Genomic DNA, 13,455 nt, shown 5'->3' on the forward strand with positions numbered 1-13,455 from the left:
TTATATAGAAATATCACATAATATAACGCAAAAGAGAGTTATACAATAGATAAACTATTAATACAAATAACCTTACTTAAGCTATCGATTTGGCTTTATGAGAAAATTCCAAGCAGTAGTTATTCCAGAACGAAAATCATCTATGTAAATATAATTTAGAAGCTAATAAACAAAACCCTGTCGCATTTTGCACGTTCTTACGTATCGCACATCTGTGTAAAATATGAGTTTGCAGGGGCCACATATACACCGCGCTGTGATTTACAAATGAGGGGCACTTCAAAAACATGCTTAACCACACAACCCCACTGCCTTTCCAAATTCTCAGCTTCATGATGTTTACCTTGTGTAAATGATGAGCCTTCTGAGTCCCGAGCGCAGGGAATTACAGTCGCCCAGGGAGACTTGGCAGTCTGATTCTCAGGGAGGATGGGCTAATATAGTCTCTTTAGGAGGGTATATTACTGTTAGTGCACTGCGAGAGATCTGCCATTCTTGGTCTCGTTTGGCTAATTTAGCACATTGGGCCCGTAGAGGTCGGATTCATTATCACGCACCACAGCAATTGCGCCACTAAGACCGGAATATACGACTTGTCTCCCTGACGTACGAAACGCAAGTCTAAACTGTGTGCAAGGCCATGTTTTAATGCTTTGCGTTTATCAACAAAAACAGCGCTGGTGAATCGGCATGGCTGTAGTTTGCTGAGTGTGGCTTTTGGCACTAATGCATTTCTCCTTTATTTAACCACCGTAAGCGCCACAAAATCTCCCCTTAATTACGTCTTAAAAATGGCATCAAAATTGTTTAACGAAATCCATTCACATGTACATGAAGTCAATGGCATTCTAACCTTTATTCCCAAATGGTTTTATAATTATTTGGCGAGTTTCCACAGAGCTGCTTTTAAAAGAAAGATACAGGTCAGCAGTTAAATAAATCTTTTTTTTTCTTCTCTCCCTCTCTTCATGAAACTGACTAATGACCAGAAAATGCTAAACTAAGGAGTTATACCCACGAAAACCTACCAGCCCCCTTTAACATAGAGCTGTAATTCAGCTAGGGCTGAAATGTTGCTTACTCCAGGACCTTTTCTCTGGAGCAGAGACACAAATTATTACCATCACATACACACAGGCACCCGGCCCGGTCCTGAGAACGCAGTGGGCACTGTGTCACGAGGAGGGCAGACTCCCCCCCAACCCTGCCAATTTATCCTCCCCTCCCTCCTGCGCTGGCATTTGGATAACTTTTTATTAATTTATTTACCGCTTACACTTGCCAGTGGGAACAATTAACAAAAATAAGTTGTGATTTAACTGGTGCCAGCGATCCATTTCCTTAACCACGCCAGTGTTAGGCCTCTCCTACTAAGATCTGGAGCTGTAAAAAAAAGTTCAACGGCACCCTCTAACACTCCCTACGCTCTGCGCTTGAGACTCGAACCTATTAAAGCTAGTTACTCTTTAACTGAACCAAGCGTAGTTGTGTATAATCAAAACATTAGCTGCTCTAGAGTCCGCCTAGAGCACCAAAAAACAACAACAAAGGGTTTATCTTTTCCGTAATGTACTCTGACTGCAGTCCACCCACCTCGTCACCACGTTCTTAAAAAAAAAAAAAAATACGGTCGTTAAACGGCAAGCATAAATTCTGAATGAGTCTGTTAGTTTATACACATTAGCGCCGTTCTGAAGGACTGGGGTAAATATAAAAGTCATGAGCTATAGCTGGAAACGCTAGGAGGGAAAGGTGAGACTTGGGAATAACCTTTGAATTTGAATATGCTGTAAAGAAATACACATGATATGGTGTTTAGCAGTCTGTAAAAAAAAAAAAAGCAGTCTGTGGGATAAAAATTATTATGTTATGTTTTTCTGGTTCTTTAAGCACAAATAATGTTAACATCAATATATTTACATGCAAAGACAGAAGGTTAGAGAAGTGAGGCTATGCATGTGTGTGTGCAACAGAGGTAGGTTGTCTTTCTAAAAGCAAAATAATGATTTATCTTACTGGTCCTTTGGTGCACCCCGACTCCGAAGCACCTTTGATCCAGATATAATTAATGCCAAATGTAAAACACACTCGTTTATTTCCAATATGGGTAGTTTTGGAGCTGAAGTTTCACATATGGTTCTCTGCTTAATCCCATCTGGTTCTGGAGTTCATATATAAACAGGACACTTTGGGGAACAGAGATTAATTCAGCTTTGGAATGCCATTGAAAACGTGTTAGTCGTTTCCCTCGGCCAGGTCAGGCAAAGCAAAAACGAGTTAAGCGTTCATTTGGTTGTGCGGCATTAACGTGGGCATTATTATACATTGAACCCTGACTCGCGCTTATGTTTTAAATTACAGGTCCCTCTCAAATAAAACTATTAATCTTTTTTTTTTTGGTGTGAGTCTCTGAATGTTTTACAGTCCTGCTACACTTATTAGCTTCTGGCAGCTCCAAAACTTTTAAATGAAAGCCAAATTGCTTTGGTCATGAGAAAGGAAATTAAAGCTCACTCCAGGGGGAAGAATTTCACTGTGAGATCCTCCCAAGGTAGAGTTTCATAACCTTCTGCATGCCTGCTAAAGATGTCATTGTGTACAGGGCCGAGTGTGGTACTGATATAAAAAGACGGTCCGTAATGGGAACAACATGTTCATTTTAGGGAGATTAGGCAGCTGGCATGTTTTACATTGGGCGAAAAGGTGCTCCAGGTTTGGGATTGAAGGAGGAGATAGGCTCTATGGGAGTGGGCTAAATGGTGCACTCACCGGATTCGTTTGGAGGGCAGTCCTTGACGAAGAAAATATCAGCGAGGTTGTCTTCGTCGGGAGGAAGGCCCTGCTGGTGCAGCTGCAGCTTGCGGAGGCCTTCGCTCTGCTGGTGCTTGACCGACCGGAGGTGCTGCAGCAGGTTCAGCTTGGCTCGGCTGGAGTAGTCGCACAATGCGCAGTAGAAGTAGCAGGACTCCGAGTTACACGCACTCTCTTGTTTTTGCAAGTGCTGCAGGAGGGGAGGAGGTGCGAGCACAGATGGAAAGAGAGAGAGAGAGAGAGAGAGAGAGAGAGAGAGAGGGGAAAAAGTCATTAGGGGCTATACGCTTCACATGAAATTACAGCCATCATTTGTTTCACGGGCTGAGACAGCACCTACATGAAACAGATACTTCCTTTCCCTGTAATAATCTCCCGACATGAAATGCATTCCTTCCAGCTTTGTCCCAAACATAAATACTGATAACAAAGAGAGATTGTCAAAGCCGAGTGCTTTAGAGGGGCTGCCCGATGAGGAAAGACAGACGAGGGAGAACGAGCGAGGTGCAGAGGGAGACGAGCCAACGCGTCTCCGCCTGGCATCGCGTAATCCAGGACATGCGAGTAATTTACCACGACAAAAAGTCCAGCTTAACTTTAAATCTGGACTGTGCAACTTTAGAAAGGGATAAGAGGGATGAAAGAAGATAGAATCTGGTGGGGGTAATTTACTATCTGTGCAGCGATAAAGATAAGAAAACAAATCTACCAGGCCCTGGCCATAAAACTACCACAGGTCTGCAGCTTCACTCGGTAGGAGAGAGGCACCTCGGCTTCCATCCTGCTCATAAAGGCCTATGGAGGGCTGTGAAAGAGTTTAAACACACACACACGCAAGTTCAGGTTTATGTACTCTAAATATTCACATGCTGCTTTGTGTGTGTTTATAGAGAGGCGTATGAAGGCCTGTGGTGCATTAGCGGACGAGAGTGGAAGCTAAACCCCCGCGTGGCCTCTCTCTCTGTTCTCCACTGACACAAAGACCCCTGTTACTCAGGCCCCACTGTATGTGTGTGTGAGAATCGCACAGAGGTTTTACTGCCACCATGTTGTTAATGTTTTGAAGGCAGATTCTAACATTTTAAAAACGTTTCAAATTTCAATGGCAAAAATTTGTTAAATTCTAATAATCCATAAATCTGTTACAGATTAACAATTTATAATAATAATAACAGTATTTTATTTATATCGCCCAGCTTTAATATGCACACACAAAAGTGTAAAACTTTTCCTAAAGATTAAGAGGAAATCCTGGCTACTTTCTCATGCTAATTCTGCCACTATTTACAGCTATTAAACTGCACCTAAACGCTTTATTTATCTTGGCGTTCTGGCTTCCAGTGGGTCAACTGGTACGAATAAGGTGAACTGCCTCCTTCCCCCTCTGCCTCTTACAAAACCCATACTGGATTGGTCTTTTTTGGGACAAGCACGCACGCACACACACTGAGCTGGTGGGGCTTCCTAAGCTTGTTAATTCTGACAAGAGACTCCAAGCGGTGGCTAGACACAGAAAGAGAGAGAAAGTATTTAAAATAGTGCTTTGTAGGCGAAATCCGAACTGTCCAGCTTTGCGTATTGTTCTATTCAGCTCTAATGTGTTTCAAACAGCAGGGCTCCTGCATTCAGCTCTGCCTGACAATTATGCACTTTAATTTGGGCTAAAGTTTTGAATTAAAATTGTGCAGCAGTGCACCATGCAAGGACATAGTAGGCCATCCCTCCACCTAACACACATACAAAGCCCCCAGTCCTGCAAACAGATACCTCCTCCCTCCCCATTCCCCAGGCAAGCCAAGCATATCAAGTGTGCCTACAGTACTCCCAGACTAATGAACAATGCGTAAAAACAAAAGGCCGAGTGAGGCCTCCATTACCTGATCTTCCGCTAAAACACAAAACCGGCCCTATACGAGCCTGAAGGAAGTACCGGCGTGCCTGCAGGTGTGAGCCGGCTAGAAGAAAACTTTTTTGACAAAACAGATTCTTGGACTGTCAGGGATTAGAGTCTTGGCACCAGTGGTAACACACATCTTTTTTTTTTAATAAACTCGGCAGAATTTTCTCACGAGTCTGCAGGGCCGCGCTCCGTAAGGGGCTCTCTGTGGCCATTGAAACGTCTTAAGCTTTAATTAAGTTGAAGTTGTCAGAGGAAAGCCTTTTTGGCACAGATTCAGGGTCATTAATTACAGCTATCTTTGTTTCTTTCCAAAGGGAAGCCCTTCGAAGACATGCAGGGCTACTTGAATAGTATGAACTGCCTCCCTGTAAACAGACTCGAACCAGGCTGAACTGACACATAAACCTCTCGAAGGGTCCTGTGACTTTAGGACAACCGCAACATGTAGCGGTTTAGGCCTCTTCTGTGTGGAAATTAAGAGGAGAATATGCTCGACCTTTCCCAAAAAACAAAATGAGGTCAATCTAATTCCTCATTTAGAACCAGATATCTATGGAACCTCTGCATCATAAATTCATCTTAGGTAGTCGTACGGTTAGTGAAACAAAAGACACGATGTTCCATTTAGACTTAAGATGGTTTCTGGGAAAAACAGCAATATAATTTGTTTTCTCTGCATGATGACTAAACCTCATTAGGATGAATAACTATCGCTAATAAACAAGCATTTGCTCAAGGGCTATTGGCTAGCTATTGTCGCATTCATATCCTCATATTGCATTTATGTTCATCTTATCCTGAGTTGTAGCCCCTTTTAGCAGCCTCCATTACTAATATTTTCATACTAATATGAAATAGATTTGTGTTGCATGTGAACGAGGCTGACCGCACATCTTAAATTATTCTGAATCACAATCGTATCCATTTTTATGGTCCTAATAAAATACAATGCGAGCAGACATGCCTAACGTTTAAAGGCCGAAAGAGTGCGTAACTCTAGAAAATATTAATTTATTCACTATCAGCATTCCTGCTTTGTTTGCTCAAGACCTATATTGAAATCGAGTATTTTTCTCCCTTCTTTTATAGACCTCTGTGGCACCGGTGCAAGCTGTTCAGAGACTTGAGCCTGGGGTTTCTGATTTATGAGGTTTAAGCTTACCATTTTTAGTACTGCCAGACTCACAAAGCCGTTATATACTACCTGCAAAGTTCAAAATGTTTGTGGCATCCCGTAGCAGATTCTGCCCACCGGAAAGTCAGGATGGTGCTAGCAAAGAAAAGAAGGCCTATTTATTACTAAAATAAATAAATAAAAAGAATAAGACTTTGGTTTCTCTCACCTCGACTTGGTTTAGCAGAAAGCTGGAGGATAAATTGCACGATGGTTCTGTCAAGCGCTAAGAAATTATCTGAAACTGCTCCAAGTACTGTTGTTGTGGGTGGCGAAGAGGCTATCTATGACAATACAGCGGCGCACTCTCGCCTTTGATGGGTAATTGTTCTAGATTAGCATTTGGCAAGCAACCAAGAGTCGAAAACCCCACGGGGTCCAATCATTTTAGCTAACTTACCGTTCCCGGGTGCCCCTCGGCATGCCAAAGAGCACATCTAGCTGAATGGGATCCCTGGCACGGGGGTCTGAGGAGGAACACCCACCTCTTGCTCTCTCTGGGCTCTCAGGACCTAATCAGGCATGAGCTGGGCGACTCTAAACCAAAGACGCCATCGTACCGTGCTGCCAAAACAATGCAAATCAAAGCACCAGGGACTCCCCATCACCTGTCAAACTAGGCCCCAATTCCCAGGGAGCGTGTTTTTTCCCTAACCTGACGAGACTTATTTATTTATGCTGACTTCAATGATTACAAAACACCTCTCGTTGCCTTCCCCTCTGCCCGTCTGCTGTTGGCAGTAGGAGACTAGTTTCATTTGTACTGCCTGCAGTGACAAAACAGACTCATTAGTGGCATTCAGAATATGGATAAGGGCTGTTTGAGACTGGATGTTTATTCACTCTGTTCTACTTGGATGACAAGACTCCTTCAGACAAGAAAAGAAAAAAAAAATGAAGAGTTAAAAAATAAGTTGTTCCTAAATGAAAACAAATTAGGGAATTCAAATGCTTTTTCCCCCAGGTCATTAGTGAAGGAAAAAATCCAACAAAAAGAAAACTAAATAATATTAACTTTTTATATAAATCTTAGCATAGTTTTTTTGTTTAGCGTAATTCTTTTTTTAAATTCTTGTTTGTATGTTTTCTAAGAGGCACTGGTTTCCGGAAAAAAAAGAAAATAAACAAAAGCTTGTTTTGTTCCTCAAAGCATTTTAAACACATTCCAGCCTTACTTGGAGACCGGCCAGGTATACGATTCCATCAATGCTGACACCGTCCAAACACATGTTACCAGTAACCGCTATTGAGCCCGGAGACATAAATGTAATGTTATATCATGGGTACAGCAGGAGTTGGCATCCTGAGCGAAATTCTTCTGTGAGAGGTATGCCCCCTACATTCCATTCAGAGATTGCGCACAAGGCCACTGTCTTTCCGCTACAGGCACAAAACAAGAGCGAAAAACCATCTCTTTTCTACTTTCCCTCTCCCCTACCTCAACAAATCCCAAGGAATGCATCAAAGAGCCCCAAATTACCTCCCCTATTTATTTTTTTCCTCCGAATCCGTCTGGTTCATCATATGTAATTATGGCTAAGGACATTCCGCCAGCACATGGCTGTATGGTTAGCTGCTTAGGTCATATAATAATAATAATCATCCTTGCAAATGGATGCCAAGTTAAATAAGTGAATTAGCACAATGTGTCTTTCAGCAGCACACTCTCGTCTGAGGTGGCTTGTGGAGACGCAGTAAAGAGAGCGGGACACACCCCGGGATCCCTCCAAAACGACTAAACCCACAACTGCTGTAGCGTCCGTCCACAGCCTTTCATTTACTGTAATTGCGCTCGGACCGGACAGGGCGACATACGCCCCATTTTCCCAAGGACACTGGTTCTGCAAAGCTACAATGTACTGTGACTACTGCAGTTCGCAATCAGGCCTTCAATAAGTCGATGCAGTCTGCGCCATGACTTTGGAACAGTTCATGTAAATGTTGGCCAGCCAAGCGTGTCCAAACAGAAATCCACCAAAAACACATAAATCTGTGAATTGACAGCCGGTTTGCGGAAAGTCTTAAAAGAACTTCTGTGTGTTTCTTTGGAAATATTGTTTTTCTTCTCATGTACATTTACATTCGTATTAATCATGTCAAAGTCTGAGTGCGTGTGTTTTACCAGCATTTTAATATGTGGATTGATCCGCGACGCAATATTTCATTGATTGCTGCAAGCGCCAATTCCTGTCGGCTCACTATTAAAGCAAACAGCGCACAGGGCTTTGGGAACCAATCATGTCATGGCTTCATACGTTTCTTGCTGAACGGTAAACAGCTGAAGAAGGATGCGTGGAGAGAAATATTTCCATGTGGTGCTAATGTTGTTGATCTGGCATATATCTTTAGGCCTACAATAACGTTCCTTTGACAGAAGGAAATGAACGAAAAACTTTGTCACTACAGGGTTCATGCAACGGTATTCCTAAATCACATGCTCTTCCCACTGATTCACTGGTCTTTCAGACTCTGTCGAAGGTCAAACACAGGTCCTGATGCAGAAGAACAATGTAAATTAACTGGCACCTTGAATACACAACAACGAAATTCATAATGCTCATATTTTAAAGATTTTCAACATAGCGAGCTGCCTCTGTAGACAGGACTACACATTTATAAGAATGCTGTCTAGTTAGGTTTCGAAACAAATCCAGAGACTCTGGTGATGACATCCCGTTGTTGCTGATTGGTAGCCAGATAAATGAACCTCTTGTCTATATAATAGAATCACTGGACTTAAACATGAAGCAGGAGCAATGGAAAATTCCATTTGCATATCACCTCTCACCTCTGTAGTTGATATGGAAGATTAAGAACTAGTCCTTAATCTTCACTCCTCTAATCCTTCCCACTGCTAAAACAGGCACGAGTGTTCGTCTGCTCCTCAAATTGCCTTAAAAGAAAGCAAACTCCCTATGAAAATGGAGGTGTATTTATATTATGGTGATTTAAAATCTGTCGCCTGGACACTTCTCTCCCATTAAATCCACTGACCTTACCATTACCCTTAAAAGCTTTGCCTGTCTCCATCAGAAGGTGAAAAAGACCAGAGGCTCCACCATCATCTCCATGCCACACTATCACAAAAAATTAGCTTTTCTGCAATTGAGCAAAATGGTAAGCCTAAAATTGGGCTTCTCAATTATATGAGTCAAAACCTGGTCCAAGACGCATAACTTTATTTTGAGTAAGACCTTTGTGGCATGTCTCACTAGAGTCTGTCTAAATGTACAGCTAATAATAATAAAAACTATTTTAAAAGTATGCACACATTAAATAATTAATGGATATCTTTAATTAAATAATGTACATGGTTTATATACAAGTGATATGTCTGTGTATAATATAATAATTATTATTTAATCATATTTAATAATACATAATTAAATAAAATAAAAAAATAATAATATTTAGAAAACTGCTGGTATCAAATCCATAAAACCATGTGAATTATTTGAAAATACAGTACAGTCTGCCATATGTTTTGGGTTAAGTTGTGCCAGCGGCTCAGCTAATAGTGATAGTAAGCCTTGCCTTAAAACACAGGAAATACCGTACTATCACAAAATTTAGAAAATTATTAAATTACAATAAAATTATTCTGTATATTACACCGTTTCATGGTTTGTTTGAAAAATATGAACAATGTACAGCAAAATAAGTAAAAATTTTCACATATTGAAACCCTCCCCCTACATCTCAGCATATGTTTTTAATGCAAACAAAGAGTTATGAGCTCATAGTCTCAGGTGGGAAGCGCAGGAATGGATGATCCATGCGTGTGACCCTCTGCCGATACAGTACGAGACTGTGGCATTCCGACTAATTATGATGCATGGTCTACGGGCTGAAATCTTTCCTTTAAAACAAGCCCATGCAAAGATGAGACAATCTCCCACCTCGTGTATCTGATAAGAGCGGAATGAGCCCCAGCTCACTGCTGCGTGCTTTCCCTATTCATACTTTTAAACATTAAACCCTTTCATGTTCCATCTGCCTTCTCCCCTTCCACAACAACATAGAGGAGGGTCCCTGATTTGCATCCTATTATAGGAGGGAGGGAAAGAAGGAGGGAGGAAGAGAGCGCAGGGATCACCGAGAGGAGCTTGTTTAAAGAGCCCTGCCTTTTGCTTTGCTGCTCTCACTCCTCAATGGGAGCACTTCTTAGCCCAACGCTTTGCATATTGCCTACGAAGTCGAGCATGTAGGGGTGAACGCTTTTAACCTGTGCTGAATCAAAAGAGTCTAAGTAAATAACACCTTACCCTCCCACTAACCCACACATCAAGAGCCAGCAGGGATATATTAAGAACCTTAAATACATACAGACAAATAGAAATGTTCTAGTGCTTCTAATGCACATAAACACATCAATTCAAACTGCGGTATTGTAAGCTGATACAACTGATACAGCTAATGCCTCAACCACAGTTTATGCAGTTACAACCCATAAAAGGAAAGCCATTGTTTTTTCGCTGAAAAGCCCTAGCCATAGCTTGCATTCCACGGTCCACTCGACATACCACTGGCCACTTTGAAGATTACTGAAATGTTTACCTTTGTTCTCTGAGAATCACAAAAACCAAGCAGCCTTATTTTCAAACACACTGCACATTTAGGTGAACCATTAGGCTTGGCGGCATTCAGTAAAGCATGATATTAAGGGGAAACTAAGGTGAGCATTCGAACGCTGGAAAAATTGTAATCACACTACACTGCATTAAACAAAAAGGCCATCCGGATATCTCGGAAAGGCTTTTAACAATTATAAAAATTATAATTCGACGGGTTAATTTAACTAAATGTGGAAAAAATCATGGGTGTAATCCCAAACAAGTGAGTGGGACTTCTATCAGATCTATTTCAAAGCATTAAGGATTACTAGTAGCAGTCTAATCCCGCTGAACCTAAGGGGAGGTAAATCGTATTGTGTTGGAAATCCTGGCCAGGAAAGAACAGGAGGTTAAATGAGTTCTTTGCTCTGTAATCGAATATCACACTCTACTTATCTATTCAGTAAGCACCTAATGTTTAAAATCAATTACTTGAGGAATGCTTTCTTGCATTCAGGTCTGTTAATGTGAGCAAAAACTGCCACCCATGACTGCTGCTCTGTCTTCACTCGGGCATCCGTTCTGGGCCGCGGCTCTTATTAAACGACACGCGTCAATATTGATCTTAATTCCAATCTTTTCTGCAAACTCTCTATCTCTTTGCCATTAATTGTTGACCGACCTAATAATCTTCAGAGCGATTCTTCTTTTTTTTTTTTTTAAACATGCGTATATGTGTGTAGCTACTTAAATAAAATAACTGGTAAAATAAAGGTTAGCGGTGGAAGAAAAATCTCCGCTGAGTTACAGGGGAGACCTCAGGGGAACACGTGATGTTCAGGCATACATTTATTGTCCAATAATGCTTTCCAGACAAAGTCATATGTTTGCTCTCCGTCTGTGTCTGGAGAGTTAAAACAAAGCTAATTACCTTCAGCCAGCTATTTCACCAAGAATATCATATTATTGCAATTCAAGTCCTTCCACAGCTGGCCTTATCAGAGAACTGTGAGTCATCCTTTGTTAAGATGGCCAAATCCCATGAGAAATGGACGGGTGGAGGGGGCGAGTGAAAAAAGGAGGATGGAAAAAAAAGAGAAAAGAACGAGAAAAAGAAAGGAAAGGGCTAAAAATGACAAACTCCTGCCACTCTTTGTTCCTGGGAGTGCCACGCTCCCCTTCAGGGCTTGGTAAGTCTTATTTCCCCTTCTACGGTTCCCATACCTGTCAGCCTCAATAGCCTTCACAGTGCCTGCACAGAGACAAATGGCCTGACCTGGCCGGCCTCTCTGACCCAGGGCCAACAGGAAGATCACATCTGGTTATTAATATCAGAGCATCCTCATATGGCGGCCCCCCACTCATCTCGCAAGACGGAAAGAAAAGAAAACAGCAAAGCAGGAAAGAACCAAACAGAGAGGGGTGTCTGGGACGCCACACTTTAACACAATGCTTTAAGTTGTCCGTCAACAAACGTTAGTCCTGTGGGGCCGGTGTGGAGATGACCATCTGTTTACGAGCGGGGAGGGCATGATGGGAGAAATACCTATTAATATCTATGAGGATTAATGACACCAGGGCCTAGCTGAAGCCTGGGCTTTGTGTTTGCACCCACACTCGTCTGTCTGTATGCTTTAATTATACCCCCTACCCCTCGCGCCCTCCCCTGAAAGATTCCCATTGTAATCCACGTGCAGGTGAAAGACGAGAGCGTCTGAATAATCTGGCCCTGCTGTTGGGTCAGAGCGGGAGGCTGAGAGAGTGCTGACATACTTTTATGCCTGCAGAGAGTAAGTGGATAAACGGACGCATTTGTGAGCCTGTGGTTTTGTTTGCATTTGGAAAGTAAAGAGAGGGCTCGCGTAAGGCCGTTTGGACTTGCGCAAAGTCCTCTTGTACTGTGGCGCACTGGTTCTTATTGAGAAACAGCTGAGACGGGGCAATGTCTGCTTTTCTTTGTGGGAGGGGGGTTTGGGGGGGGGTGTTGGATGCTCCCAGGTTTGGATGCTTTCTAGGGGCATCTAGGGGCATATCCTCCCAGGTTTGGATGCTTTCTAGGGGCATCATGTCTATTTATGACGACAGCCTGAGAATAAATGCAAAAAATACTGTTAAACAAACCAAATCTATAAAAATTCAGTATTTTGAAGCACTTAAAGCAACAGTTCACCCAGAAATGTGTCATTTTTTAAATAACCCTCATATTGTATCAACCCTGTAGGAGTGTTCTTTAATGGAACACATACAAAACATGTTTTGAGTGTTACAATGCTATTTTGGACCCCACTGACTTTTTCACTATATGAACAAAACCAGCTGACACATTCTTCAAAATATCTTGTTTTGTGCGCGCGCGTGTGTTTTCAAATGTTCTGCATACAGGTTTGAAATGGCATGAGAATGAGTAAATGCCAGAATTTAAATTTTTTTTTGTACTCACTGGTCTGAATCCAGCCTGTATTTATTAATAAAATGTGGAAAAAAGCCCCAAAATAAAACACAATGTGTGCTAAGGGACAACACCAATGATGATGATGATGCTATATGAAGGCACATGCAAAACAGATCCTCCTCGTTCCTCTATAGCACAATGGCTTTTTATGCAAATACCCTCAACTCAATCTCCTGTCCATTTTACCATCAGATCGGGGGAAATGACAGACAATAATTTGAGCTGCATATATATAGGACATTTGATTTTCAAATGAGAAGGAGTGAGGCTGACCTTCAGTAATGAATGTGCTGTAATATAATGTGCCCATCAACCGGCAGCCATCTTGGTTTAGAAAGATTGAGCAAAAGGCAGAGAGAAAAAAAAAGGGGGGAAATGAGGAGGAAATACTGACCTTCTGGATGTGAATACAAGAGAAAAAAAAAGTCAAAAAAGGGGTTGGGAAAAGTCTGATAAATCTGAAATTCCAGTCTCCTCACTCTCGCATTCTCTCCTCCTCCCTCTTTTCTCTGCTCCCCTCTTTTAATTTCCCCTCTCATTTCCCTGCCCCGACCAATGGTGTTGC

At 42.0% G+C, this 13,455-nt stretch overlaps 1 protein-coding gene across 1 annotated transcript in view; it reads right to left on the reverse strand.

Annotated features, from left to right (window-relative positions):
• Positions 1-13,455, reverse strand: part of LOC306864602 (zinc finger homeobox protein 4-like) — a 70,700-nt gene that overhangs the window by 34,612 nt on the left and 22,633 nt on the right. The window contains exon 4 of the mRNA XM_079408715.1: positions 2,770-3,001. Within this exon, the coding sequence (XP_079264841.1) occupies positions 2,770-3,001 (232 nt within the window). The remainder of the gene's footprint in view (positions 1-2,769; positions 3,002-13,455) is intronic.

This window comes from Barbus barbus (assembly GCF_936440315.1).
Source record: "Barbus barbus genome assembly, chromosome: 46".
Classification (NCBI taxonomy): domain Eukaryota; kingdom Metazoa; phylum Chordata; class Actinopteri; order Cypriniformes; family Cyprinidae; genus Barbus; species Barbus barbus.